Genomic DNA, 24906 nt, shown 5'->3' on the forward strand with positions numbered 1-24906 from the left:
ACAGTGTGATACAGAAACAAACCATTAATTACATCAAAAATATGTTCCTCGGTTGCGCAGATGTTTTGATCGGACAAAGATCCTTGCACCTACTGCACAAACTGATAGATTAATTACTGCTTGATATCAACACAGATTTTTTTTTCAGATTGAAAAAAGAAATAAAGAGATACAGATCTGTTAAATGTACTCTTTCAGCCTGTGTTCTGATACAGCATCAGCTTTTTGTTTGATGCTTGAAGAAATATGAATTTTCCTATTTCATTTTCACGATATGGTTGTAAACACATATCCTTAACAATAACTGTGAATGACAACCAAACACTATTTCCCTGACAAAAAAAAAGCAAAAAGCCACCTTAAATGTAAAAAAAATACACTACTAGACATGAACTATTCCAATTGGCATTGTGGGTCAGTGGTGTCAACATTTCAAGATTTACTTTTGTACAAGACAAAAAGTGGTGAGATGTATCTGTTCCAGGTCTATAAATGAGTTAGATAATGGAGATCATACTGCACCGCATGCCAAATGAACGTACTGCAGTGATGAAGCTTTGTCGCCACCCTTTGTAAAAATGACAATACAACACTTCACTGTGCCAAAAGGAGGAGGTCTGAACAAGCTTCTTTCAGTATGTTCTCTACGTTTTCTCTGAAAGTGAGCCCTCTGGTGACAAACACATGACTAACAACAAGCAGCAGCATTTACTCTTGTAAAGCGAAGGTGCTAAGGGAAGAAAAATATATCATGCATAAAAAAGGACAACACAAAGCCTTTCTTTGAAAAGTATAGCAGAGCACATAGATTCTAACAACAGGTGCATTTCTTTAGAAATCTATTACTTTATGACCTCACCCTTTTGATTTGAACACTTATTTCCCATTTTAAATCCTAAGACTGAATGGTCAATGATCAACCATTCATGATCAGATGCCTCAGATTGGACCTATACTTCAAGACACACACAAAATGGTTATATGATTACCGAGAGGCCAACAAACATGGTTGTACATAGTTGTATTACTTTTGGTTCAAAATGAATTCATATGTAAATAAGTTGGTTTTGTTTTTTCCTGTGAAAAGTTAGGCGAATAAAATATTTTTATTTTGTAATTGGTTATAAAGCATACTTTCCTTTACATTTCCCCTAGTCCTTATTTTTTTAAGCATATCATTCCCTCTACAGCAGAGCAACATAATACTTTTAGTTGGCATGGTAATATGTAAGCAACGGAATAATGTGCATTACATTACTGGATTATAATTAGTGTGTTCACATCAAATGCTGCAGCTGCTAAAGGTAAACTTGGACCCCCCTGTGGAAAAAGGGACTATCATAATACCAATGGTGATAGTGCTAAAACTGTGCTTTAACTTTAGCTGAACTTGTTTTCATAAATGTAATTTATTAAAATTGTAATTAAGTTACTAACACATATTCTGTTAATGAAAAAATGGTGTGCTATGACTTTACTGAACACAAATGTTGAAATCTTTAACACTTTTTGTCCCGCATTAAAAGTGTCCCTCTGATCAAATAACTGGTACAATTGGTCAACAACCGCCCCTGGAAATATCACATACATTTTGAGTGAACTTTGTCCCCTTTATAAATGGCTGAGTGTTTAAAGAGGACCACCGATTAGAGGCCATTCACGTGTTAATATCCTCGAGTAAACCAACGTTGATCTAAAGATAAGTGTCCCGCGCGCGGGCACTACTGGTCACCTTTCAGCTCAGTGTCAGCGCGCGCACGCAGAGATCACTCGCGTGGCTTGTTATTAACGTTAATAACGTTATCTCTCGCGTCACTCGTGTCCCCATCGCAGCCGCTGCTGCGCAGGAGGAGGAGGACGGGAGGTCCAGGTGCACCGCTGCTGTGATTGAAAGACAGGGGAAGTTTTTTTAACCTAAAAGAGATGAACCGTTAACTGATTTGTCGACAAGTGTTAATCCTCCAAACAAAGATCGCCATCGCTTTTTTGTTTTTGATCGGTGATGGGATTCCTGCAGGAGCGACCTGCCGCCTAACGTTAACCCTAAGGTAAGAAGCGTAACGACGGGTAACTAACTGAAGATAGTGGGGGCAAACAGGGTGGGATGCTGGAGGGGCTCAGTCCGCTTGTGGGTGCTCTGTTTCGGGGAGTTTGTGTGGGCGAAAGTTAAGTACAACGGTTCGTGAGTGAGTCAGTAATATGGATGTCAGTTGTAGTAAAACACTCGGCCAAGTGTCCTCTGGGTCTCGTGCTGGAGCAGCTAGCGACAAGTCTCCCCCCCATCACCATTATCGGGCTATTATTACTATCTTTACTGCGGTTTGCCACAGCTGTGAACAGGCTAGCAGTGGACATTGTCAACGCACGCAAACTTGTGGTAAGTGAGTGCAAATGGGACAGACAACAAGGCTGCCATTGTACCAGATCAGCGGCGGATTAACGGAATTCCTTTTCTCTGCACTGTCTCAATGGCCTCCAGTCTCTCTTTCTCTCCCTCTCTTTGCCTGCTTCTGTGGAAATAATAACATCTTGATTTCGAGCTTCTTCCACCTCTGGCACTTGTTAGTAAGAGTAAAACACCTCTCGGCCAGCAGTCACTAAACCAGAGATATCCAATTGATGCATTGTGAAACATGTGGATGGGTCAGAGCTGGCCAGTAGATTGTTGTAGTTATGGTTGTCAGAGCTGGTAGATTAGGTGATAAGTAAACTAGAGAGCTGCAACCAACAGATATGTTCGTTATTACTTAGTGATTTAGCCTATATAAAAGTCTGAAAATAATGGGAATACCTGCCAGAATTCCCCAGAGCCTTAGGTGCCATTTTTACTTGCTTAGTCTGACCAACAGTATGGAAAAAAAGCATTCATTTACAATGGCATAACAGCAAAAGGGTAATAATGCTTGCTTGATAAGTGTCTGCTAAAATGAACCAACTATTACTATTGTTGGGAGATTAGGTTTTTATTAATCAAGTAATTGTTTCTTAGCAAACAGCAGTGCAAGGTGATGCCATTAGTCTTTAAACCCTGGATGTATGTAGTTAATGAGCTTGAGTGGGGTGAATATTATGTGTCAACTAGGTCTTCAGGGGGTTTGTCTGTCCTGCTGTTGTCTCATCATGACTGATCATCAATGTTAGCACTGAGGGATCCCCTCCCACAGGCAATTGGACATGTTAGAGGTTGTAGCTCTTTTATGTTCTAGCATTGAAAGACAATAAACAAACACAGATTGTTCTATTTCTTACTCCTCCAGCCCTCCCACCCTTCTTCTATACACTTGCACATCATGCACAACATGCACCGTCCCCAGCTCTCCCCCCTTCCCCCCGTGTATGTGGCCAACCAACATGTGGGGAGGTAATCCCAGCTATTAGGGTAATCTCCTCAGCATGACGATCAATAGGGGAGGGTGTGCGACGACTACCAGACAAGAGTAGCAGGGGGACCAAATTTGTGGTAAAGAAAAATGATTTAATCATCTAGATTAGGTCAGGAGACTGGGGTCTGGTCAGGGGCTTGTTGCTGGGAGGGGGAGGGGTGCAGACAGGAAGATGTGAGGGGTAAACCCATCTCCACTTTGGGCAGCTCCCTTGTGTGACAATGGGATGAGACATTTTGTTCTCCTTAATCTGGAGTAAATGGAAACAACAAAAGGACAGCTTCTAATAGACAGTGCCAAACCCATTATGGGACTACAAGAGCAAACATTTGTAGAAAACTACAAAAAGAAATATTGCACAAGGAAAGATTAGCCTATCCCACTGCTTGGCTTTGTTAACAGCATTTATTACAACAACAAAAAATGCCTCAAGGAATTGAGCAGATGACCGACCCCAATAAATTACATTTTGGGTCTTTTAGCTCCTGTGTGGTACCTCAAGCAGAGGACATTGTAAAGAACCCCAGGAGATGTGGCCAATCACAACAGGTCATAGTCATTATGCTGTTGTTCCTGTGAATGCAGTGTGAGGTCGTTAAAACACAGCATGTGCCGGTGGTTCACATCCAAAATCTCCTGTATACCAACTCCTTTTTTTCTCACCGTTTGAAAGAGTTAGACATGCCAGTAAATAGCAGCACTTATCAACACAATGTACATCATGATTTTTATCTTAAAATAGAAAGTTACAAAATAAAAGATGTGCATGTTGAGTACTTTATTTATAGTGTCTCAAGCAGTAAGAATAAGATGAAAGGATAACTGTCTTCACACAGTCTGCACACTATGTTATCCTGCTTCTAAAAATGGTGTGTATGTGTGTGTGTGTGTGTGTGTGTGTGTGTGTGTGTGTGTGTGTGTGTGTGTGTGTGTGTGTGTGTGTGTGTGTGTGTGTGCACCGTCTTGCTGAGTGTGCATCCTCTCTTCTGATGTTGTAACAGCAGAGCTTACAGATGGACCACATATTGGATTCAGTGCAATGTGAACATATGTTACCTGTCTCTCCCATGTTGTCTTTGTCTGTATGGGGTGTGTTGTTTAAGCTACCTGGAACAAGGGGAGTCAAACTTATTAAACAACCAAAGCTGACTTAACAGATGGGAATGTAAACACTCAAAAAGATATATTTAAAACATCAAAAAGGGAATTACTTAAGTGCTGTATAATGCCATGAGAATAAATGTGTTTAATGACAGCCACCTTATTCTCAGTTTAGATATGTCAACTTGGGCAATAGAGATGTTTTTGTTCTACCTTGTGGCAAATAAGAAAATCATCAAATGAATGTCTAACAAAATAACAGGTTGTAAATGTGTTAACTCCTTCTGTACTACCACTACTATTGTTATTTCAAATACTTGGCTAATTGTTTTTATGAAGATCATTGTAGTCCAATTAGCCTCAAGTAATTTATCAGGTAAATTAAGGATTTCTGATTCTGTTATTGCATTAGAACAATCCAGTGCAGCGTTCCTCTTTAAGTGTAGTATTGAAAGGATTTTTGAATGAATCAGAAAGGTTCCTGAATATAAAAAAAGGACTTGCCCTTTAAGTCTCCAGTGGAGGAACTAGAGTGCAAACACTGGCAAAATGTCCAGATGGAAGATGGGAGGGATGAGTAAGGCGTTCACAGATCCCTTCTGTTTGGCCCCATTGAGGCAGAGGGAGACGAGATTGGATGGGTCTGAGGGAGTCAGGTTACTTATCGGCCCATTCTACTCCAAAGGAGTGGTGGTGTAAAAGATGCAATACCCCCTATGGGAAACCTAATCCAGACCCTGCTGCCAGCTGTCATTCTTTTGCTCAAGGGTAAATCGCAGGTATCGCCTTACCCTTCAATCCTTACCTTAATCATAGCAGGAAACAGGAAATGACACACGTGGTTCTGTACTGCACCTCACATCTTTTATGTCATTTGAGAATCTTGATCTTAAAAAGATCTGCATATCACAAAAGAGCAAATCCCAGTCCATTTCAAAAGTGCCGGCTGCAGTAACGAGATTTTGCTGTTTTTATTTAAAAAACCTCCAGCCTATCGTTACGTTTTGGACTTTGACTGTCCGAAATCACTGATGGATTATGTAAACACTCAAATCAATGACCACAACATGTCTAATGTTTTGTAGTCCAAACAATATACTGAAACATTTAGATAACATTTGCAGAATAATAGAAAATACAAAGAATTATTTAGCGAAGCTTTATACATCATCATCAAAAATGTGTAAGAATTGACAAGTCTCTTCGTAAACCAAAATAAAGGGCATGACTCAAACTGAAGATGTCATCAGGGTGTTAATCTTTAATTTGCTCTTCTGAGAATAAATCAAGTGTGTCTGTCATTGTCCTGTTCAAACCACAAGAGCCCGATTGTTTATTACTCTAATCTTACTTTTCTCTGAAGAACATTGTGTTTCTATTTGAAGTTTTCTGTGTCAGGCTTTGGAGGAGGGCACTGTACCATTTAATCTGTGTTAATCTGTTATGTTTTCTTTTGCGTTGGCAGCATGATCTATACTTAAGTGCTTATTGAAATGAATTGCAGTGTTAATAACCAAACCTAACAGAGATATTAGATAGAACCAAGGATGAAAGAAGAAATGATCAAGTGAAAGATAGGAAGTGATAGAGAAACATAAAGGGAGACATTCAGAGCAAGTCTGAGCTGACCTTGCCATGATAATCTAATCCCTGTCGAGAGTGCTTTTTTTAGAGAGCAAGTTAATGCCAGCAGATTACACTCCAGTGTCTCCCACACTAGCCAATCCACACTGAAAAGAGAGTAGGCCCATAGTGGATTCTCATAGCAGATAAATTAACATCAATAATAGAAGCAAAACATTAAAAGAGCCTTCCTAAAACGTCCCCAGGAATCTCTTCATCTTTTCCTCTCTGCTTTCAGTCGCATTGTTCAGTTTGATGTCTGCATTTGGGCCAGCATGACATATCTAGTGTATTTTTTAAGAGTAACTATTCAAATGTCCACAACAGGTAAAATCTCTGCTCAGAATCTCTCATGTCTTTGTCAGCCTCCTTCCCTGTGTGTGCTTAATAGCACTAAGGGGCATCCATGATAAAAGGCCACTCATTGAGCAGCTCATCTCATGCTATGAAGAGTAATCCCTGTATATGTTGTGTAACCGAGTGCTGAGTTGGACAAGGAGGGGGATGGGCACCGATGTGCGCAAGTTTGTCCGTGCTAGTGACTGTTGAGCTCATGGATATCTAATCTGTTAGGTACATTAGGCTGTTTGCACACACTAACGTGTTGATTCAGACAATTTACTCATTCGGGGAACTGTGTCGGTCTCGAATGTCTAAATTAATCGTTGGCTGTGCTGAGGATTATTTGCAAGTGTCAGTCAAATTGTATTGTGCTCATCACACTGTCAACATGTACAACACAGAACATTGTGTCTTACATTAGATAAATAATGTTTATCCTGTGATGCCTTCACAGTGTGGTCAAAGATGTTATTTTTCTGAACCTAAAAAGAAGCTAGTTTGCATACAGACTTGAATTTTGAGCATGCTAACGTGTGGTTGATAGTTATTAAACATGTCATCTGCACCCGGGCATGTGTTTCGACTCCCCTACATCTGGAAGGAGACATATTCAATTGCATAAGCAGTAAGTCAGCAGAGATTACTTTTCTGCATACTTGCTCTTCAAGACAAGTAAAACGTTAAGAAACATTGTTCTCCTTCGCATGAGACTTACTTTGTTCAGGTGTTCAATATGGCTGACTGTTGGGTCTTTTACTTTATTTTTAGGAATGGACCTGCGTGTCTTAAACATCCTATGCACTTTTTTGAAGGTTGCCAGGTGTTATTGTTCCTTTGTTTACAGTACAGTTTAATTTGCAAACTAGAAGTCGACAATTGCAATGACAGCTGTTTCAGAAAACTGAACCTATACATTGTAATGGTAACATGATCCACTAGATTATAGCTTCTTCAGCAGTGAGTTTGCCTTTAGTGTGCAATATCTATTTTTGGGTGCACACCGTATAGGAACTTGACTTTGTTTTTGTAATTGAATCTTGTACACGATCACGTGCAAACAGCAGATATTTGTTTGAGTTTTAGGAAAGCTAAAAGGACTTAAAGATAAAGGGAGAAACATCTCCCTCTCTGTGACAATTGTTCATCCTCTTGATAAGTCAACATTTACAACAAAGAAACAATCTCAGTTGTGTAATAATTGTGTTTTTATCCTTAGTTGTGATTGCAGTTGATGAAAAACGACAGGATTATTGGACACAAAACGGTAGATGCGAGCTGAGGCTTAGTGAGTAACTATGGCTTTGAACACTAGCATAAGGGCAGTCACATGCTATCTCCAGTCAGGGGTGTGTTGGCACAGGCTTGCTGGTTGTAGAGAATATTTGGATGACTTCAGCACACACACACAAACAGAAACACACATAAACATGCATGCACAGTCATGGGGGTCACACATACCTGCTTCTATCAGTCTATAGTTGCCCAGATTTAGCAGATATCGGCAATTAGTGGACCATTCTTACAAAAATAAGGTATTTCAGGCATTTTGGTTTGCAGCAAAGTAAATTCAGGGAAAAGGCTATTTTCAGATCCTGGCAGGAAATGACACCCACAGTTTTAGTGCAACAACCAGGCAAACAGGCAGTGCTGCACACACAAGCGACACACTGACAGTGGATATTTACACACACACACACACACACACACACACACACACACACACACACACACACACACACACACACACACACACACACACACACACACACACACACACACACACACACACACACACACACACACACACACACACACACACACACACACACACACACACACACACACACACACACACACACACACACACACACACACACACACACACACACACACACACACACACACACACACACACACACACACACACACACACACACACACACACACACACACACACACACACACACACACACACACACACACACACACAGGCTCTCAGCATCAGTGCCCTGACCATAGGGAGTTTGTGCTGAGCTGGTCGGGACGTCAGGATGAATCAATGCGAGGACAGCTGACTGGACATGCCTATTCATCTGCCAAAGAAAAGAGAGAGAAAAAGGGAGCGAGAGATTCTAAAAGAAATCAGTTAAGCCCCTGGAGCAACATGTTGGCTATCTGCATTACTTAACAGATCCTCCAAAGGGCTGTTAGTGGTTCTGCGATGAAAGCAGTAAAGCAGAGTGATTTGTACAGAGAGGGGAGGGGGAAATGAAAATAGGCCGGTTCCAATGAGTCTATAAGATTGATTTTTGTTGTTTGAAAGGCAGTTAACAAATTCATGTGAAACACAAACTCTACATAATTGCATTTTCTTTGAGCAAAAGTAGGATTCTGCAGATGAAAAATAAGTAGCACACACTAAGCATGTAGGCTGCTTTGACAAAGGCATAAGCTCATACTGTAGAGGCGGCTAACTCCACACTGATGGCCCGTTTATTCCCATCTGTTGCCCTCAGCTCTCTGACTTCATCCCCATTGTGGTACCTCATTACATTCGCCTTAACCTTAACCCCTTAATTGCCACCCTCCAGTTTTCTTTGCACGTCCTCCCCCTCTTGGAGACAGTGTGCCACATTGCCCGTGTACTAATCTGATGGCGTCTGCCTACAAAACACCTGCCATGTTGGTAAAAACCTCCTAAACTCCTCCCATACTCCCGATACAACACCCATTCCAGCGTGAGCGGATCAGCACACATGACCGCAGGCAGGCAGGCAGGCATGCATGCAGACAGATGCGACCGTGGTTGCACATACAGATAATTAGACAGACAACCTCATCCCCGGAAAATCATGACCTGAGTCTCCATCTCTTTGGCCATTATGCGTTATGTGCACCTAGTTTTTCCCCTTCACACTCAAAGACTGACAAGACAAACAAGAGTCGCCTTTTGTCCTGCCTCTTTGCCTAGACAAGAATTTGAAGACAGTGATGTGCAGGCCCAGGCCTCTTTGCTTTAACAATAACTCTCTCGACCCCCCAATGAGGGGTGGAGGGCCAGACATGAGGCGATGTGACAGTTCTGGTGCGGCAGACACAATAGCAGGTTTTTGTTGCTGGCTATATGCCACCAAGTCCCTTTTTTCACTATTAACAACCAACCTAATAGTCATGTTTACAGAAGAACCACGTTTAACCACATCAGACGCTGCCTGGGCCATGTACTCGTTTTTCAGACCAACAGACGGGCTGTTCCAGTACCATTTTGTTCTGGTTTATCAGATGTCTCAGTGCTATTAGTGGCTTAAACATGAAGGAATCTTCCTGGCTAAAGTACAATGTTAGAGAAGAACAATAGGATATAAAGATAAAGGCACATTGTCATGAGCAAGTCACAATTAGTGCTCACATAAAGTGTATTTAGTCATTAAACACAGAATTATCTAGGGAAATACCTTGTCACCTAGCTAAAGTCTTGTGTAAGCACTAACTCAAATCAGAGCTGCATGTTCCTGTATGTGAGCTTCTAAAATGAAGTTTGTTGATAATGGATTATTGATCGTGAATTAGAGTGGACTGTGCCCTCAGGGTTCATCCTGGTTGGCCAGGAATGAATACATCTCTTCATGCTTCACGTCACACACTCAATTTAGGCATAGGAAACCAAAGGACCGACACACACGCATGTTGAGACACTGACCCGCGCTCTAATATGCAGAGACAGGCGTCGCTCATCCACTGAGGGACAAAGGTTGTTCTAAAATCTGTGTGATGCAAATTGCCTCAGTGGCCTCTCTCTCAGTTCACACATAGTGAGTGAAACTACCTTAACATATAGTGTCTTTCATTGTTAAACCAGTGTCTCTTTCCATCTCTGTGCACCTGAGCAGAGGAACAACTACTAATTATTTAGTTTGTCAGAACATTTTTACCAATCTTCCGGCAGTTATTTGATTTGGATAACTGCATTTTGTGTTTAAGGCCAAATGATTACAATCGAAAGATTTAAATATTACACTCATTTTTGACCTACAAAACTATTTCTGGAATAACTTAACATTTTAATCCATCCTTAATTCCTTAAGTCTGTGTTGCATTCAGGGCTTATGGTTGAACATTTCCTTTTAATTGATTTTCTGTTTTTTTCTGTATGATGCATTTAAATGTAAGCGCTAAACACAACTGAACAGATTCTTTGTAATGTGGTTATACCAAGCCCAAGAAAAGTGGATAAAAGTACGTCTTATCTCTTCTTATAACTTCTCATAAATCAAAATTTGTTTTAGTAATTTAATTTCAAGCAATCAGATTGTCCATGTAATTGTCCACTTCTCTTTAAAATAATAATAATATATAAACACATTGTATATGTTGATAACATTTGACTAACCTTTTCAATGTCATGTGTACATTTTGATCTTAAGTGCAATTGCCTAATTTAAACCTAATATAAATATGTTTTTCTTTTTTTCTTAGGCAAACTGCCATAACAGTATGCAACTTGGAAAAGAACAGCTCTTCAAAAATCAGGATGGACACTAAAGCTGGGATGCCTATTCTGAGAACTCGCTAACATTTTGGAAGATAAACTTTGAATAGTTAAGAGGATTTTATTACACAGCTGTTTTTTTTGACATATGGATACTCCAGGAAAAGCAATGGAGACAGAAGAAAGGGAGGATGTTTCACAAAAACCCAAAGCGAATAAAAAGGCAAAGACAGAGGAGGATGTGCCCTCTGGCCACACCTGTGGGGTGTGTGGACGCAGCTTTCCTCTTCTCAGCTCTCTGTCGCAGCACATGAGAAGACACACACGGGAGAAGCCGTACAAGTGTCCCTACTGTGAGCACAAGACGGCTCAGAAGGGCAGCCTGAAGGCCCACATTCGAAGCCATAAACTTGGCCTGTTCAGCCATAAACTCACTGTTGAAAAAGAGGGGGATGGAGATCAGGAAGTGAAAGCCGAGACACCCGATCCTCCTGAGATTATCAGCACATCAGACAAAGCTCCCAATGTCAATGGGAAAGTAAAGAAGAAAGGAACCAAGAAAAAAGTAAAGGCTAAGACTGGCGTTGAGGTCGGTGATGGGGATGATGACGGGTCCCGTACCTGCACCATCTGTGGCCAGACCTTCCCTCAGATACTCCTCCTCAAATCCCACATGAAAAGGCACCGCAGCGCTCAGGATCACGGTTGCCGGATTTGTGGGCGCCGTTTCCGCCAAGCATGGTTCCTCCAAAGTCACATGCGCATTCACCGGGTCAAAGACCAGCTAAGTGGCGGGAAAAGTAACGAGCTGCCTGCCACCATCAATGGAGTTCCTCAGGACCTAGCATCGCTGACGAATGAAGAGTGCCTCTATGAGCTCTGTGCAGGCTGTGGTAACTTCTTCGTTGACCGCAAGACATTAAGAATACATGAAAAGCTACATAAGCCGAACCACAACCGCTCCCAGACACAAAATCCTCCACAGGAAGAAGTTGAAACCTCTGAGCCGGACACCGCTAAGAGGCATTTTATGGAAAGCCTGAACCTCACACGTGCAGGACCAAAGGAAACGTCTGAGGAAAAGAGCCTGGGCAGTCGACTTCCTGAGCTGGATCCAGTTTGTAGTTACCAAGCGTGGCAGTTGGCCACAAGGGGACGACTAGTGGAGTCCACGGATAAATCTCTGGGATGGCAGGAGAGGCTTGCAGCTGCTGAGGTGGCATATGACACAGAAAAAGGAGAGTATGTACCACGGAAACAAGAGAAGAAGAGGAAGCAAATCGACAACTCCAGCACCAACACCAAGAAGATAAAGGGTGAGACAGGCCTTGATCACACACCAAACAGCTTGGCTCACACTAAAGGTGGTGACAAGAGGATTTTGCAGAAAGACCGTATTCTGTTGAACGGACTGGGTCACGCGTTTTACGAGGCGCTGCAGACTAAGAAAGTAAAAGATGTTCACCTCACACATAAACAGACCAACAGCACCAGGAGCCAAGACCATGAGGGTAAGCCATGTACACAACACTGCAGTGTGCAACAAGACAGCAGTTCAATATCCTTGAAAATGGTAATCAATCACAAGGCCCAGTTAGTGCTGAGGGCAGTTGCTTTGTATTGAATGTTGCTCCCTCTTTGTTTAAATTAAGTTATCAAAGGTTATGTTTGTGGACATGCAGATAAAGCTAACACTAGGGCTGTACGTAACCTGCCATGTGGAATCCATGTTATGTCGTGCTGTGGCAAAGGGGGACACCTAGTGAATTTATTATTGAATTACAGCAATTGCATTTTTTGTACAAAAGGTTTTTGCAAATCCACACCCATTATGTTTCCTCACCTAAACTTGTGAGGGTTATTTAAGAGAAGTAATATGTTTCATTCAAAAGTGTCTTAATGCAAAAGGGAACATTAGGTTGGCTATAATTCATGAAAACACAACAATATGATGTAACACTCGAAACAGCTGTACTGAGAGAGCAGGGGCCTTTTTCACAAGAGAAACCCTTTAAACTTGGAGACTACAAATCTGTGTCTTTAAAACTGATGAAGAAAACGTTGTTGTAGTTGTAAAGAATAAAAACTCTGCATTCGCATCAGGACACACATGTTACACTAGCCTATTTCTAAATGGAAAAAAACACATCTGCTTTTTTAAAATTATATTTAAAACTGCTACTTAGACGGAAGAGTCCCGTAGCTGTTGCCCAACGTGTAGCACAAGATAATATAATATATTTAGCTAACAATCGCCCAGAGTGTTAGTGAAATTAATTTAATAATCTTTAAAGAATGTAACATATTCATTCCTTCATAAGAAAACACAGACGTCTACATATTTGTCAAAGATGTATTCAAATGTGTCCAAAAGTGCCACCACAATGTAGAGCCAACATCAGTGTCAGCATTGAAACAAAGATTTATACATACAGAGGTTTATTCTATCATGTAACTTAGTAGGCTTTCTATGGTCTTTCCTCAAGCAAGTTCAACTCTAATGGCTTTCTACTTTTGACAGTGCTTTTCTTGCTAATTAAATAGCTGCTAGACTCCATGTTGTATACATACTGTCACACTTCATTTCTACTTATGTCCTTTACATTGTTTCCTCTACTCTCTCCTACAGATAATAAGACGTACTTCTGCGAGCACTGTGATTTCCACACTGCCGACACCTCACTTCTCAGGTCTCACGTGCACATGCAGCACCAGGACTTCCCGGGTCCCTACAGCAAACACAGCACCATTTTGGACAACATTACCCAGAGTGGTTCCAAAGCCTCAAGATACATGGACTACCTCAGAAACAGGAGTGTGCTGCTCAGTCAGCCATACTGGAATCCTTACACATGTCCGCCCGCCCCGTTGTCAGCAGAGTCCAATGTTAAAACAGAAAAGTCAAACAGCACTAAAGTCAAAGGAAAGGGACATGCCTCTAATGATGCTGGAAGTCTCCTTAATCTGTCTTCATTACCCATAAGTGAAGGGGATGGCATCGTAGATTATCCGATAAAGACGGAGGGCCTTGTGAGACATCAGTGCCCGTACTGCTCCCACACCACCAATTACCCAGAAGTCCTGTGGATCCACCAGCGAGTCGCACACAGGGTGGATAACAGCAGCTCCATGGCACCCAAGTGGGCTCCCTGCAGTAACATCCCCAAGAGTTTGAAGACAGGCACTTCCCAGTGGAGACGCACAGGGGCTCCACCGTTCCTCGAAGGCAAGGACTGTCCTGCTTTACCTGCTCCAAGAACTCTGCGCACACAAGCTCCAGGTTTGACAGCCAATAGCAGCAGCAGTAGCAGCAGCAGCAAGCACTCAGCCAAAACCCAATCAGGCGTCCCAAAGTCCAAGCATCAGTCTAAGGACTCTGCAAATGGGACACAGCCTAGTGGGAGGGCAGGACTCTTACCTCAAAAGAAGTCAGGTGAACATAAGCGGGCAGAGAAGGGGGGAAGTAAGAGCTCCAGCAGCCAAGCTACTTCCTCTAGCAGCACTGGAAAGAGCGCCCCAAGTGTCCATCCGACCAGCAGCCCCAAACACAGAAACCACAGAGCATCAGTGGAAGGAAACTTCCCACAGGAGGGTCTGGGTTTCATGTTGGCCAGAAATCATGGCGGGAATTCATCCACTGCAGAAAGACTCCTTCCTCGCAGGCAGTCATGTGACTCGTCTTCAGGTCCAAAGGGTCCTGATCTGTGGGCTGCCATGAACATGTGGGGTAACAAAGCTTATATAGAACCTCTTCGTTATGCTCAGGTAAAGAATGAATCAACAGGGGAAAGGCCAATGGACATTGATATTTTGAGTCTCCTGAAAAACTACAGTCCCCACGAACTGGCTGCTCTCTACCAGAACTGGGGGTTTGTTGACCCCAGGATTGATCCACAAGGTAAGAGAAGCCATGTTTTGTTTTTAATTTACTTTAAATAGGCAAATGAATACCTGAATATATATATTTATCAAGCTGTAAAGAAACATTACCGGGCTTTTTATGTTTACATACTCTTCTATACTTCTATTTTTTAAAGCAATGTTGCAGTTAAATGGGAATTATGGAAAAGAAGTCCACTCCGCATCTGAAGCTCCCAAACAAGTAAGTTGTCTTTGCAGCGGCCACTGATAACGGAGTTTTGAAAGAAATTGTTTCCTAGTCTTAGAATATAAATAAGCAGATAAGCTGTCTTTATTGTTGCGATATCTTCTTAAAAGTCTAACCTGCCAATTTTTCTATCTGATTGGCAGCATACACCACATTTTATTTTTACATGTAACCCAAAAACCTTTTTTAATTCTTCATAGAATTTTATTTTGAGTGTTCATAATAAAGCATTTACTTAAAAAAAGAAAACACACACACTTAGATGTTTTAAAGTAATTAGTCCTTCTCTCTCTAACAAGTATGTACAGAGAAGCCTCACCCAGTGTGTGTGCCAGTTGTCGGCCGCTCGTCTGAATCTGAGTACACTCCGTCACTTCCAGGCACACGTGTGTCGCTTGCGTGGTTGTCAACTTCCCCAACCTGGCTGTCTCTTCTTGCTCGTTTCCATAAGAGAGGCTGTCAGGGATGAGGCAACAAATAAAAAATAAAAATGTTGTCCCCCTCAGGATGAAACTCACCCAGCATCTCCATATGTTGTGTCATCAGCCTGTCACTCAGGCCCACCCTGATGCTACCTACGACCATTCTTACTCTCCTCTTCTCCCTAGAGTACAATGTGGGCAACTTATAAACATCAGAGACGGCCGGTAGCTCACTGTTCAGGGTTGAGGAATTACAAATCAGATGATTTAATATGGATAACACTATGAGGGCAGTATTATAACTAAAAGTTATGAGATACCGTTTTATTTATTTAGTTTCTTTAAGAAATTGTGCATATTTCCCAACATGCAGCTGAAATAACTCAAAGTTACGAGAGACTGTTTTATTTATTTCGTTTTTTTAGATTTCTTTGCGAAGACTTCACCTTGTTCATTATTGTGCATATTCCACAACATGCAGCTTCACATCACTGACACCTCTTAGGTCAACCAATACAAGAGCTACCGCATGAGATATAGCATGGTGGGACATGGCCTGCATTCAACCACACCATATCAGATTTTATTATCAAGTGTAGAGTTGTACCAAACTGGTTATTTATGCGGTATTTTGTAAAGGATATTTAGACTAAATGGACAACAAAACCAATGGAACTCACCATATATGATGAGTTATTATATATATATATAAGTTGTTTAATTGAGTGGGTTGTCATCATTCTTTTTACACTGAATAAAACAGTTAGCCAGTGTTGCAGATCTTAAAAGACCGCTATTGATTGTGATTTTGTCTTCGAAAATGGGATTTTTTAAGCATTTTAAGCATTCATTTTTAAGAACATTACTTTTAATATGGTGTGAAAGTAGAAATCAAGAGTGTAATCCTAAACCTGCTGGATATACATTTTTAAGAAATAAAAATCCTTATAACTACTTGCAATATAAGGAATTGATCTAAACTGATAGCTTTTCTTGAAAATACATGCAGTTGCTTTTGGTTATGTACTGCTAGTTCATTTATTGAATAGGCTGCATATACATTATTTACATGCACAGCCTCTCAGTGTTGTTAGATACAATCTTACCGGTGTGTCTCCCATTTGTCTCCCTGCAGGTGAACAGCCGCTCCACTTCCTCCTCAGGGTCTCTCCATAAAGGAACGTGAGGATCCATCGTGTTCCCGTCGGCTCCCAGCCCGCACGATGCTGCTGAACAAAGAGGCCTGCTGTCTTTAGAGGAACCAGCCATAACTCAGAAAAAGACCGAGGCACTGGATAATGCACAATATATGCAAAACATTGAAGTGGACTATCATTCTGTAATACGGTTCTTTAATTTGAAGTGTTACCCATGTTTCTTTTCTTTGTTAAGAGTGTATATATGTTAGTTACCAAAACAAACATGAAGATATGTTCGATGAAAATGAGGTAAAACTGTTAGAGCTTTTTGTAAAATAAGCACTTGTGAAGCTACACTTCCTAAAAAGGTAAAGAGGACATTCTATTGGCTAAAGAACCACAGATATCGGTTGGGTTTGAGTAAAAACAATGAAAACACCAAATGTTAAATACCAGGGTGCCACTATAACATTCAAAAGTACTTTAAAACATGTGAGCTGTGACCTGGACATTTGATTTACATCACTTTTACCTCTCTTTATATGTTTCAGTTGTTTTTTTAAAAGGAGTCTGTAAAATGTCTGTTTTTGGTTTAGAGTTAGAACTGTATTTGTCTCAACATTCAGAATATAGAGCGGGGCACGTACATATAATTTGCAGCTTATGTAACTTCTTCAAACCTTATTCACTTCCTGATCTGAGAGTAGACAGTTGCCAAGCATCAATATGCTATGAAAGGTTTATTGCTGGTAAAGTCATTATCCCACTGTAAGGCACTATTTGGTGCTTTTATTAGAGCTAAATCAAGCTTTAGCTTAACACCCCACACACAATGAGTGACCAAGGTAACCAGTCAACAGCTGCAGATTATACCACTTTTAAAAAAAACATCAAGAACTAGGTCAGTGTTGACTCTTTCCAGACATCACGGTCGATATCAACCAACATATATCAAATTCATAGCAAACCCATAGCTAATATCAAGCCTCAGGTGCAGAACGATCAATTTCAATGAATGTGAAAAAAACAGAGAAATACAACACAATTGAAACCATCGTCATAACATTTCTGTCAAACTTTAAATGACAATAGTTCAGATGAACAATGACATGTGGTGTCCTGCTTTCTGATTCTTAGTTTGACATTTTTACAGGCTTTAATTTATCATTTTTGTTCCTCCTATCGGGAAGATAGTGTTAACATCTGCACTTCTTTCACATTGTGCTCGTGATGTAGCAATTTAATGCTGTGATTTTTAGAAGTAGGAACTGGCAGACTAACCAGTCGAACTACTGAAGAGACTGAAACACGTTTTTTTTTCTCGACTTATGAACTTCACCTCATTCTCAAAATAGTTTTCTTGTGTTTTGTTTGCAGATATGTTTAGTATGTTCATATTTTAGTTTGAGTCAGTGTATTCATCTCACATAGAGAAATAGTCTATGCATTTGAAACAAAAAGCCATCAATTTATGGATTCTTGGGAGACCTTGAGAATACATCATTTATTATTGACTTTGATCTGTGTGGAAAACTGTTTTTTTAATGGATGTTGTAAATGATTGTTTTATTTAATGGTGTTTTTGTTGGCTAAGAGTGGACTTGTATCACTCCGAAGTACTTCATATTTGTAGTAACAAGAGAAAATGAAAAAATAAAGAGTTTGAATAATTCCTTGACGCACTTGAGGTCAGTGAGGAGTGACGCTCCAGCAGGGGGCGTTGTTGAGCGATGTTCAGTGAGCGGTTTTTTATGCAAGCCTGAACTTTGATGCAAACCTACAGCCTAAATGTGAGCTAGTTAATTTGTGACTACAGTATATAAACATGTTTCATAGTTAATTATGTTGGTATCAGAATCTCTATTTTCACCAGCTCCGCATTTTGTCTGACTGTTCGAATATGCAAATAAAGTTGGTCAATGTAGATTTATATTATAATAGTGCTGTTGTTATTATGTTTATTATTATGCTAATCTTTTACCATGTGCCCTCTTTTTTATCACGTTGTACTGCTGACCATCACAACACAATCATCTGTTGTGCTTATAAATGTCAGTATATCCTGTCACAAACCTCATCAGAGTTTAACTTAGAAGTGACACAATTAATTAACTAGTTTTTACTAATCTTTAAAGACGACCTTCCAGTGAATTGCAGCATGTAAATGGAAATAATTACACTGACTGGAAAGTCTCATTACATTTTAGGAATTAAAATGTCTGAATTTGGAAATGTAAGTGATCAGTTTTATTGTTTTGGTTATTCTTTTGCTATGATTGGGTCATCTGCAATTAAATAATCATAATCATTCAAAAATATGCCTTTGCTGCAGTAAACAGCTTCTACCAGTAGATGGTAGGCAATGTCAACAAATAGAGGAGCGGCTTTGTTGAAAATCTGACCTCTTGATTTCTTTTACTGGCTTTAGCACTTCTTCACGGGACTGTAATTATTCCAATCTTTTTAAACACCAAACCTCTAACATGTTGCACTGAGATTCCCTCAATAAGCTGCCCCTGTGTACAGATTGGCACAAAAACACAAAGTGCAAATTATGGATGAGGCCTTTTTTTCTCCATCATTAGACAGTAAATTGCCTGCAGGCGGACTGAAACATTATCAAACACATTGCATGTAAATCTTACATTTTGAAAGAAAGGCATTTGAGTGTATGTGTGTCTGTCAACATGTGCAGCTGACCATAACTGGTTTTAAAACCCAGAGGAAAACATTTCTTCTGTGAAAAATGTTGTACTTGCAGCAACTGTTGTCTGGCACATCGACGAGGCATGAGTTTCTGTGTGGCTGAGCGCATGTGTGTCTGTATGTCCTTGTCACAATGTGTTTGTCAGTGGGTCGTGTTATATCTCGGTGCAGTGACAGCATCAGTTAGCTGCCTGAGAGACATCAGAGATCATGTTCTCAGCGCCAAAAGCAGGAGGGCTCAGAGTCGGTGCCGGCCACAGGCTCTGAGAGTGGATCCTGTCAGGAGGCTGGGAGCAGGACGAGAGCAGCGGCATATGTTCTCTGACAGAAAAACGCCTGACTGTTCTTCAGCAGAGAGCAGAGACTGACTGGTGGCCAATTGGAGTGACAGCTGTCAGGACAGACTGTGTGTGTGTGTGTGTGTGTGTGTGTGTGTGTGTGTGTGTGTGTGTGTGTGTGTGTGTGTGTGTGTGTGTGTGTGTGTGTGTGTGTGTGTGTGTGTCCTGCTGCTGTGTCTTAATGTACTACTGTGAGAGTCAGTCTGAGCTTTAGACATTGCAAATGAAGACATCATGTAAAGTGACTTTATTTTGGGACATGGTCTTCACTTTTTTTAACAGTGTGGTTTAAAGTTAGAATAAAGGTTCAGAACATAAATCAGTAATATAGGTCTGACTTCGTTAGACTGAATCCCATCAATTTGACAAACATTTAAAATAAAACAAATTGAAAGAAATGTAGCATTCTCCAAAAGACTTGGGGTTTCAAAAATAAATTTGTAATTAATATAAATTGTAGTGTCCTTGGATGTGAATAGTTTGACTAAATTGAGTTTGGCATGTGGCTTTCAAAAGTTGCATTTTTATAATATGATGAACAGGTAGGACAAACCTCCTTTTTTATTAAAAACGGACTCCAAATCAATGCAGCATCCTATCATAACACTTGAAAAGTAGAATAGACCTCTGTTTTTTGTCTTAAGTGATTTTCATAATTTGATATGGTTCTTTTATTAATCATTTGGCTTTTTGCCATTTATTTTCAAAAGCTTCAATGTCATGTGCATAAGTGACTCCAAACCAATGTGACATTGTAATACTACACTGGACAAGCATGACACATTTTTGTGTTTTTACATTATTTTTTATAATAAATCTGTTTATTTATTCAGTTTATGTTTGAGTCTTGATGTTACCTTACTCATAAAAGAAGGAACCCATTCTTTAGTAGTGCATGTTGTTAATTCTCCATGTTTAAGTATATTTTGCAGTCTCAGTTTTTGATGCTGATGTCCCACTGCGACAGTAATGACTAGACAGCAGGCTGAAATACTGAGAGCCGCCTCTGACAGGTGGACTCTGTGATAAGGAGATTTCCCAGCAGTCACAGTAGGTGACAGGTAATGTTGTTTGTCGATTGTTAGAGCATGCCATAGAAATTGCCATGGTCAAAGATGTGGTTCTTAACTAAACCAGTGTATTGTATAACATTCTACAGGATCCTTTTAATACAATCAACAACTAAATATGAAATCATTCACTTTTTTGAAGGCATATTTACAAAAATGTCATGTCAGGAACTATAAGATGAATAAGAGATGTTTATTTTCACATTACGTTTCGTATTAAAAATGCTTTTAAAGTTTCCATCGTCATCAAGGAGTGTATCCTCAATTCAAGACATTAAAGATGGTAGAAAAAGAAGTTTGAGGAGCATGGTTATGAAGCTGCTTTAAGAGCTGTAAAGATGAAGTGTGACAGTCCAGGTGGAGAAGGACACGCAGGAAGAAGAAGGCATATCCATCAGATTAACACACAGTAATGTCTTCCTGGTCTGGCTTCCAGCATCAGTGATTTATCGATGCAAAGCTAATAGCATCAATATGAATCTAACTAAAAATCAATATTTCATTACCTAATTGTTAGTGGGAATGAAGAAAGATGATTGTACGAGACAGCGTTTGAGAGCATCTGGAGTTCACAGAGACATCTGGAGGACAAACTCCAGCAGTAACCGCACTCTCAGTTGCAACACACTTTTAAAGAAGACGGGAAAAATCAATGGACAGAGCTTTAAGATGTTAACACACTCACAACAAACAGACAAAATCCAATGATTTGTTGCATAATGCTACTGCAAGGTTAAAACCATGCAACAACCTTACATTTCATCAAATAGAACACACACACACACACACACACACACACACACACACACACACACACACACACACACACACACACACACACACACACACACACACACACACACACACACACACACACACACACACACACACACACACACACACACACACACACACACACACACACACACACACACACACACACACACACACACACACACACACACACACACACACACACACACACACACACACACACACACACACACACACACACACACACACACAAATACTGATTGTTCAAATAGGGCTCATCAAGGCAGACAGTCATCCCAGACATCCATTACTTACATATTGTGAAATAGAGTCTGTTGGCAAAAGTCAATATCATATAATCTGGAGACAAAGATGCATCAAATAAATTCAAGTTTCATCCTCTGAGCCTCTTTGAAAGTTAAATTGATAATCACACCTTTACTTCCCTAAAACGAAAAAGAAAGTTGTTTTGTCTCGTAATAGTTAACATCTGACCTAATGATACTCTGTACTTATTTCATAGATTATTACATTTTGCAATTATTTTTAAAGTATTTTGTCATGCATAATATGCCTTTTTTCCCCCTTTTTTAAAATCATATTAAACTGGATTTTGTTTTGGAAAGACAAAACAGAACATTTAAACACATCAACTTCAAGAAACTAAGAGGGAAACTATTTGAAAAAAATGTATAGACTAAACAATACATTGGTTAATTGAGACAATAATCGGCAGGTTATATATCGGCATCATTTCTTTCCAATGATGGAAAGAAATCGTCAATTCTAGCGCTACTCAGGATACAAGGTGAACTCGATTCAGTGAAATACAAAACAAGTTTGATCGAGAACCAGCTGCATTGTGGCTCTCTAATGGCGCTTTTCCACTGCAGCACGTAGCACGGTTTTTTGCTTTTCCACTAGGGCTAGTTCCGGATCAGGGCTACTTTTTCACCTTTTTTCGGGCCCTCCAAAATCGAGGTTCTTACTACCGGGCCAACAACCGGGCTGAATATGCTAAACTAGTGACGTAAACACTCTCGACTGCTGAATGGTCGAATTGTCAGAGAGAATCGCTGGCAAGGGGGCTACAACTACAACAAAATGAACATATTTTACCATGATTTAATTGTAATATCCATCCATCCATCTTCTCCCGCTTATCCGTGGTCGGGTCGCGGAGGTAGCAGTTCCAGCAGAGAGCCCCAAACTTTCTTTTCCCTGGCCACATCAACCAGCTCTGACTGGGGGATCCCAAGGCGCTCCCAGGCCAGAGAAGAGATATAATCCCTCCATCTGGTTCTAGGTCTACCCCTTGGTCTCTTCCCAGCTGGACGTGCCTGGAACACCTCCCTAGGGAGGCGCCCAGGTGGCATCCTAACTAGGTGCCCGAACCACCTCAACTGGCTCCTTTCGACGCGAAGGAGGAGCGGTTCAACTCCGAGTCCCTCCCGGATGACCGAACTTCTCACCTTATCCCTAAGGGAGACACCAGCCACCCTGCGGAGAAAACCCATCTCGGCCGCTTGTACCCGCGGTAATTACCTGTAATTGTAATACACGTTTCAAAATGATGCCGAAGTAACAACATACTGAAACCGGTCTGCAGACAAGACGGCAGGCGAAAAAACATTTAAAATGTGTGTTTTCTGAATGGAGATCGGATCGATCAGGCTAAGCTAACGCTGTATATGCTCCGTCCACACACAACAACGGCCTATACAGACATAAATAAACCAGTGACTGTATTCACCATGAAACAGACAGTCTGTGGTTTGTACTTGTTTAACTTTTGTCTAGTTTCTGACCAGATATGAGGAGCTGTTAGCTCTGAGGGCTAACAGCTAACGGCTGATGTTGGTTTAGTGGTTCGCATTGAAGATGACGTCACAGCAGTTTTACGCAGCGTCGCTCCGCCTGCGGAACAGCCGATCGCCCCGCCTACACTGCGTTACTATAGTAACTACGCCTGTTACTAAACTGTAATGAAAACGCAGCATAAAGTGAGCCTGGCTTACCAAATCCTAACCATACCGTACTAAGGCGTGTATCATTTCGTATAATGATACATTTGACTCATGTTACTGTAATGTGTATTTTCAGACATTTTGGAAGAATAAACCTTCAAAATATGATCAAACAAGCTTCTGGCAGCCCCCCTGCAGTAACCCTGAGGATCCCCCAGGGGTCACGGACCCCCTGTCACAGACCCACCTCTATACTTATATATCAGAGCAGAGGAATTTACTAAAATGAACCTACAGTGGCTGTGTTTGCAGTTAAAGAACATGTCAGCTTGGCAAAATGTAGATGATGTAAAGATCGGCAGATATATTCTTGAATGAAAGAAAGATTGTATTGTGTCTTTTGTAACACGGGGCAGTATGAGAACATCTTTTATTAGCAGATGAGATAGTGGCACTCTTCCTATTTGGCTCTGAATTGGCCATTTTATTATCTTTTAACAACATTATCTAAGTATTTGGCCTTTATCTTAAAGACACTGTCATGTGGAAGTGAGATGACGGTGAAACACAGAACAGGGAATGTTTTAGATCTTATTTACAAGCAGAGGCCCTGCGGCAGCACACCAGATAATTCAGTTTATCCATTATGTACATCATGTGTTGTATTGTACATCTGTGTCTGCCCTCAAGCTTTTCTTCATTATTTCCCAACATGTCAACATTACATGAAATACATGTTTTAACCTGAGGTGATACCTTAATTATATCCCCTTTTATCTTTCTGTTGTAAAACACACTGACCATATTTGGTCATAAGACTTATAAAACATGATGAATTTCTTTTTGTTGGATGTAGTTAAACCAAGCACCAACATATACTGTATGTACTTACATATCTAAAGATCCACATCTATCTTTTTCTTAAAGATAATTATGTGGCTTTTGTGAGTGGTCAGATAATACAAACAAAGTCAAATTAAAGAGTAACACTCAGGATGTAACCCGCAATCTCAGAGACCTGCAGTGAGCATAAACTGGTTTGAAAATTAATTTCATGTTGCTCTTGAACTGTGATGCTGTGTAATTCACCATCTTCCTACACATTACTTATTGTGCTGCCGTCAGCAGTTCCTGCAAAGGTAAGAAAACCGGTTGCAATGAGTTCTTAAAGTCAGGGACAATAGAAAATTGAACAAGCGTGACTTTGAGGAAAGCAGAATACAGCTTTTGCGGCAAAGTCTCAAAACACATGCCAGAGAGTGAGAGAAAAGTTAGAAAATATTACATCTGCATACAAATGTTGCACAACAGGTTGATGGGCCTGTAATTAAACATAATGGAGCTCACTTCTACTCACGCTTGGTGATTCTACTTTGCTGCTATATATATATATTCAAGTTTTTATGCTGCGACTATTTTGCCATGTTGGAAGCTACATTCTTAA

At 40.6% G+C, this 24906-nt stretch overlaps 2 protein-coding genes across 4 annotated transcripts in view; one reads left to right on the plus strand and one right to left on the minus strand.

Annotated features, from left to right (window-relative positions):
• LOC307022507 (relaxin-3 receptor 1-like) overlaps positions 1 to 24906 on the minus strand; it is a 42856-nt gene that overhangs the window by 3939 nt on the left and 14011 nt on the right. For all 3 annotated transcript variants that reach the window (XM_079655319.1, XM_079655321.1, XM_079655320.1), the window contains 2 exons: positions 16575 to 16694; positions 15366 to 15502 (listed from right to left, as the gene is read on the minus strand). The gene's annotated coding sequence lies outside the window, so the exon portion shown is untranslated. Of the gene's footprint in view, positions 1 to 15365; positions 15503 to 16574; positions 16695 to 24906 lie in introns of those variants that run through there.
• On the plus strand, positions 1774 to 18279 carry LOC307022506 (zinc finger protein 516-like). Its single transcript, XM_079655318.1, has 5 exons — positions 1774 to 2048; positions 10926 to 12449; positions 13568 to 14836; positions 14976 to 15040; positions 16604 to 18279. The coding sequence occupies exons 2-5, from the start codon at positions 11087 to 11089 to the stop codon at positions 16652 to 16654; spliced, it is 2748 nt and encodes a 915-aa protein (XP_079511444.1). The 5' UTR covers positions 1774 to 2048; positions 10926 to 11086; the 3' UTR covers positions 16655 to 18279.

Source organism: Notothenia rossii, assembly GCF_949606895.1.
Source record: "Notothenia rossii genome assembly, chromosome: 10".
NCBI classification, from domain to species: Eukaryota; Metazoa; Chordata; class Actinopteri; order Perciformes; family Nototheniidae; genus Notothenia; species Notothenia rossii.

Excerpts from the sequence above, each read along its gene's own strand:
- LOC307022506 (XM_079655318.1), top strand. The coding sequence starts at position 11,087 with ATGGATACTCCAGGAAAAGCAATGGAGACAGAAGAAAGGGAGGATGTT. Across the intron at positions 12,450-13,567 it reads CAGGAGCCAAGACCATGAGG|ATAATAAGACGTACTTCTGC; the intron begins GTAAGCCATGTA and ends TCTCTCCTACAG. Across the intron at positions 14,837-14,975 it reads CCCCAGGATTGATCCACAAG|CAATGTTGCAGTTAAATGGG; the intron begins GTAAGAGAAGCC and ends TATTTTTTAAAG.